This window comes from Gracilinanus agilis, unplaced genomic scaffold, assembly GCF_016433145.1.
Source record: "Gracilinanus agilis isolate LMUSP501 unplaced genomic scaffold, AgileGrace unplaced_scaffold39320, whole genome shotgun sequence".
Classification (NCBI taxonomy): Eukaryota; Metazoa; Chordata; class Mammalia; order Didelphimorphia; family Didelphidae; genus Gracilinanus; species Gracilinanus agilis.
The window spans coordinates 1-5,914 of NW_025372824.1; the positions used below are offsets into that span (position 1 = coordinate 1).

At 55.1% G+C, this 5,914-nt stretch overlaps 1 protein-coding gene across 1 annotated transcript; it reads right to left on the reverse strand.

Moving 5' to 3' along the window:
- Positions 1–4,688: 4,688 nt before the first annotated feature.
- LOC123255103 (phosphatidylethanolamine-binding protein 1-like) lies at positions 4,689–5,636 on the reverse strand (the record flags this gene model as incomplete). The annotated part of the gene is made up of 1 exon (XM_044683957.1): positions 4,689–5,636. A coding segment is annotated over one exon (285 nt), but the record flags the coding sequence as incomplete, so codon positions are not given.
- Positions 5,637–5,914: the final 278 nt, after the last annotated feature.

Consider the following 5,914-nt stretch of genomic DNA (forward strand, 5'->3'; position numbering starts at 1 on the left):
GGGCAGAGATATTGTGATTTTTAAGAACCTGCTGGCAAGGGTTTCGCTTGCCTTCAGCATATTCTGATTGTATCATAATCATTTTCTGCTGTCGCAGAGAATGTGAATACACTTAAGGAGCTCACAGATTCCCAGTAGCACAAATTGGGCTTAAGCAAATCGTGTATTTTGTGTATAGAAGGAATTTAAGGAGAGGTATGACTTATTTTCATATTGTATTTTAACTGTTTCTCTGATCAAATTTTTTTACTTCCTCCTCGTCCTCTTCCTCGCCCCGCCCCCCTTTTCCAATTCAATCTTTGGAATCCGCCCGCCCGCTGTCTCTCGACCAGAAGATCTTGTTCTTTTTTCTTTGGATCTCCCCTCCCGCCTCCCATTCCCCGTCCCATCTCTTGGTCATAAATATTACATTATTCACACTTTCAAACTGTGTATTTTCTTACAATAAAAAACGGTTTAAAAGAAATGTTTGACTTCTTTTGCATGCACTTTAAAAGACCAACCAACGAGCAGACCCTTTTCAGGTTCCAAGGAAGAGCATGATAAACTGTCAGAGCTTTTAATTATATTTGTAAATAAAAGTGTTCATCACAACGTCTCGCTGTGTTATTGGAGCTCGGAGGCCGCATCCAGGATGGCCTCATCTGGTGTCTTCTGGGGCCTCCGGCCAGGGTGGGCACGGGGCAGGGGCCCGCCGGCCAGGGAGGGACCTTCCCTTCGGGCCAGGAAACCCCGGAGAGACGGCCTGGGATGGACCGTGGCCGGCGGCCAAGGACCGGCCTCGCTCGGCTCCACCTGCACGGAGGGAGGCAGCCAGGGCACAGGTACGTGGGCGACCCGGAGTGGGGCCCAGGGATGGGGGATGTGACCAAGGCCCTGCCCTTCCATCTTAGAATCAAACGGGGCACGGGTTCCGGGGCAGAGGAGCGGTGCAGCGGAGCGAAGTGACTTGTCCCGGGCCACACAGTCAGGATGTGGCATCCACACAGGTTTTTGGTTTATGTTTTAAACCCTCATCTTCCCTCTTAGAATTAATACTACGCTTTGGTTCCAGGACAGAAGAGAGGGAAGGACTAGGCGATGGGGACTGACTCGCCCGGGTCACACCACTAGGACGTGTGAACCCAAGACCTTCCTGTCTCTGGGCCTGGCTCTCCATCCAGTGAGCCACCCAGCTATGCCTTTTGTTATTTTTTAGTTTAATTATTATTATTTTTTTAGATTATTTTTTTTAGTTTGTTATTTTATTATTTTTATCATTACTTTTAAGTTTAATAAAAATAATATTAATTATATGTCATTAATATAAAATTGTTTTTCCTTAACCCTTACCTTCTGGCTCAGAATCAATACTATATTGGTTCCAAGTCAAAAGAGTGGTATAAGGGTCAAGCAAGGGGAATTAAGTGACTTGCCCAGGGGTCACCCAACAAGGAAGTGTCTTGAGGTCAAATTTGAACCCAGAACCTCCCATCATCAGGCCTGGCTGTCCATTCAATGAGCCACCTCATGGCCCCCAACCTGATGTGTTTGATGGCCTCCTGCCAGGATCCTGATGCTGCCCCAAAGCCTCCATCACTGGAATCATGGGCTGACCAAAGTGTTGGTCCTAGAGGAAGGCTCAGAGGCTGCCTCAGGTCACCGGGTCTCCCTGGGCCTCAGTCTCTTTGTCTGCCATGTAAGAGAGATTCGAATTCAGATTCCAGAGGCCGGAGGGGATGCACGCTAACAGAGAGGAGGTCAGGTTTGTACATATTATAGGACAGGCAGAATGCAGCCAAATACCGAGAAAATGGATTTTTTCTCACTAAAAATGTTTAAATGAAAATAAACGGGAAGCGATGGACCAGGTTGATTCTGAGGGCCCGACTCCAGAGCTCCGATCCTGAAAAAACAAGCCTGGGGCTTATAGACAAAATGGCGGCCAGCCACCCTCCTGGGTGTCACAGGGTTTGGCCCCAGAGACCCTGGGACATTCCATTCCTTCAGGGAATACTAACAGCTGCCATCTCCACGGGGCCCTCAGGTACGCCAAGTGCTGTACTGGGATCGAGTCACGGGGGCCTGAATTCAAGTCCTCCCTCTTGCGTGGCTCTGAGCAAGTCACATAACTTCTAAAGCATCTATAGGATTCTGAGGCCCAGAGCGGGCAGAGGGAGTCTCCTCCAATGGAATTCCCTCTAATAAAAATCAGACTCCAGAACTAGGAGAGGGCCATGATCTGGGGCGATCCTGAAGGCCTTCTCCCAGGGAACGCTTTGGAGCCGGCTCGAGGCCGACACTCTCTCACATCAGCATGTTTAGGGGTGACTTGGGGGTTTGGGGTGAGTTTGTCCTCCCAGCGACGGCCCAGAAGGAAGGGGGTTGGCATGACCATAAACTTAAATAGAAAACAAGGTAGGAGCCTATCTTGTCCCGGTGAGCAGAGATTTCTCCATACTTGACTGCGCTCTCATTAGACCCCTGAGAGGTGTGGACAGAGCTGGCCAAACGGGCACCCAGCGCAGCCGCTTCTTCACCCGGAGCCCAGGAACACGGAAAGATTCTCCTTAGAATGTTTCCCGCTTGCACAGGTGAAACCCCCATCGGATGGTTGGCCGTCTTAGCAGAGGGGGAGAGGAGAGCGAGAAAGGGTGAGAACTGGGCGTCCTAAAAAGTTTTAAGGAAATTTGTTTTTACATGTAACTGGGGGGAAACAATAGAATCTTAAAAATAAAATACGATTCACACGTTAAAAACTGTTTTTCCTAACATTTGGTTCCCTTTCTAATCTACGTTTAATGACACGATTCTGAGAAGGGACCCTCAGATTCCCCAAATGGCCAGGAGCCACAGTACACAAAAGTGACGCCCCGCCCCCCCCCACTGGCCTAAAGCGGGTCTTTGGGTCCCTCCAACCCTCCGAGGAGCAGGGGGTGGGCCTAAATCAATCACGACTTCTCTTTTTTTTCTGACTAGAGAAAAACTGGCCCCTGTTACCCCCATCTACACCCTCCCTGGGTAGCCAGAGGGGGGAGGCTGGCAGGGCTTGGTCCCAGGGTCCTAGGAGGGTGTCAGGTCCCCTCTGATGAAGGCTGAGGCAGACGGGGTGCAACAGGGCTTCTGTGGACACCCCGAGGCCCTTGGAGCAACATGAAAGCTGGCGTTCACGTGCTCACAGAAGTCTGTAGCAGGCTTGCTTGTCACAACCCTCATATCACAGGGCTCTAGTGACTGGTCACTCGTGCTCAGTGACCGGCCAGCCCAGGGACTCTTTCCTGCCTGCAGAGAGGGACGATTTGGCTCCAGTCTTGTTCCCTCCACAGACCCAACTATTCCCACCCATTTGGCCAGACTGGTTCAAGGTCCCAACAGATGAGCCTCAGCGGGCCGAGATGGGACGTCCATGGACCAAACGGAATCTGGAGAACAGTTAGGAATCCAGGGGGAGGGGTGGCGAGGTGGCTGGAGAGTCAGACACTTCCTAGCTGGAGTTTAGCCCCCCAGTGCCCAGGCCTTGTTTCGAAGAGTCTGGGGCAAGCGGGACCATCTGTTTGAACTGCACAGCCATGGAGGGGTCAGAGGAGCCCCGATTCAGAGCAGGAGGGAGCCTTGGCCCTCTAGTCCAGATTCCTCGTGTAAAATGGGCTTTCCTAAGCCTCCTCTCTGAAGTCCTGCCTGTCCCTGGCAAGGCTTCCTGCGGCAGCATCTTCTGTCCTCTTTTACCCAGGAGGAAAATGAGGTAGACAGGATCGACTTGCCCAGTCAGAGCTCCGAAGGGTCTGAGGCCACAACTGAACTCGGGTCTTCCCTCCTCCATGCCCAGCGCCCTGACCACGAACCATCCAGCTGCCTCATTTCCTCTTCTAGGTAACAAAAATCCCTCATGAATGGATGCATCCCAGGCTGGGCCCAAGTCCCGACCCCTCCTCTGGGCCTGTTTCCTCCAGAGAACGGCGGCTTTGGAGGTGACCCTCCCTCCCAGGCTGTGGCCAATGAAGGGCTGGGCTCTTCGGGCTGAGGTTTGACCGCTTATTGTAGGGACCGGGGAAACCCAATTGCTCCCGACAGCCAAGAAGCCGTTGTTTCTGGTTCTTTTCTCTCTGCCCTCCCCAAAGCAGAGCTGGGCACACGCCGGGCATTGTCTGGAGATTACTGCAGGCTGTAATGGAGCCACTTGAGAAGCCGCCAGGAGGTTGCTGCCACCTCCACGGGCACACAGGCATCCCCAGCCTTGGCTGATTCTGGGGACCCTCCAGTCAGTGAGATGAACAGAAAAGGGCCCCTCAGAACCCCCACTGTTCTTCCTGCTTCTCAGTTTCTCCAGCAGGGCAGAAGCCTCAATGGATCGGGGGGACGGTGTGTGTGTGACCTTGAGCCTGTCTGCTCAGCTGTAGTGTTCTGGGGGGGAGGAAGGGGGACAGGAAGGACACTGGCCATCAGCCCTGACCCCTGACCCCTGACGTGGCAGAAGATGGCTCAGAAGCCTCAGTGTGACGCCCGAGGGTGCTGGGGCCACAGCTGATAGCAGTGAGGTGGCACAGGACATTCACATGGGCTTCCCCAAGGCTGCTGCAAAGAATGATGGGAAATTCCCTCCAGGGAGCCAGAAGCTGCCCCCCCAGCCCCCACCTGCAGCCCGAGAGCCAGAGAGAGAGAGAGACAGAGAGAGGGAGAAGGAGAGAGAAAAAGAATCAGGCCGCAGCCAGGTCATTCCATTCCAGTTTATTTTACTTCAACTACAAGCAAACGGCAGAGTTAAACACAAATATCAGGAAGTCGGTCCTGCTTCTCTCACAACACAAACATCTCTAACCTAAAGCTGGACCTGCCCGGCCACGGCCACTTCTCAACTGGGGGGATGGGGGAGGGGGGGAGTTAAACCCACAACTGCCTTTCCTGCTCCAAACCCCCCAAATGGGCCCACTGAGCTGTTTCCAAAGAAGCAGGAGGCCAAAGGCGGCTTTCAGGCGGTCCAGAATCTCTTTGTGGGGTTGATACGGATCTGATTCTCTGGGAAAAGAAGGCTTCCCGGGAGGTGGGATGGTGGCCGCCCGGTCCAACTCCTGGCCAGAGCCACGTGGGGAGACGAGGAAGGCCCAGGCCGGGCCGGGCTGGAACACACACCGAGAGGAGCCTCAATAGCATTCTCCTGAGACTCAGCTCCCGGCGGGTGTCTGCACAGATTCTCTCTCTGTGGATGTGCTCCGGAATCGAATCATGACTTTTACTAACGTGGAGACCCCCTCCCCCCACCCTGCCCTTACTGACCCCCGCCGGGGGTGCCCCAAAAGCAAGCCCCGCCCTAAACTACTAAGGGTGTCTCGGCCCCCCACCAGCGGGCCGTGGGGGGAGGGGCGGCCGCGCGGGGCCTACTTCCCGGCCAGCTGCTCGTACAGCCGCGGCACGTAGTCGTCCCACTCGGCCTGGTAGCAGGTGCCGGCCACGGGGGCGCCCAGCTTGTACTTGCTGCGGAAGGCGGCCACCTTGAACTTGCCGCGATGGTCCCCAGAGCGGTTGCACAGCACGCGCTCGTCGCACTTGAGCGGCCCCGTCTGCTCGTAGACCAGCCACACGTAGCGGTGAAGGCCTGCGACGAGGCACAGCCAATGGGGCCGACCCGCGGCTCGCCGCTGCCCTCCCCCCGCCCTGCCCCCCTAAAGCCCGTGAAGGAGGGAACCCGGGGGCTCCCCAATACGCCACTCGTGGGGGGCAGTCTGTGAGAGGAGGAACACGGGCCAGGCCTGAGGGGGAGGAGCAGCGAGCAGGGACTCGGGCTTCTGGGCCAGCTTTCTCTGCGGCTTATTCTGTGCGTAATGCCAGTGTGGATACCCGCCCGCCACTGAAGATCCCCACCTCCTCCATAACTCTAAGGCAAGGCCTGGCATCTAAGGCCCCCAGCTCTGGGCCCCCCCCCAGCCCTGACACCCCCTAG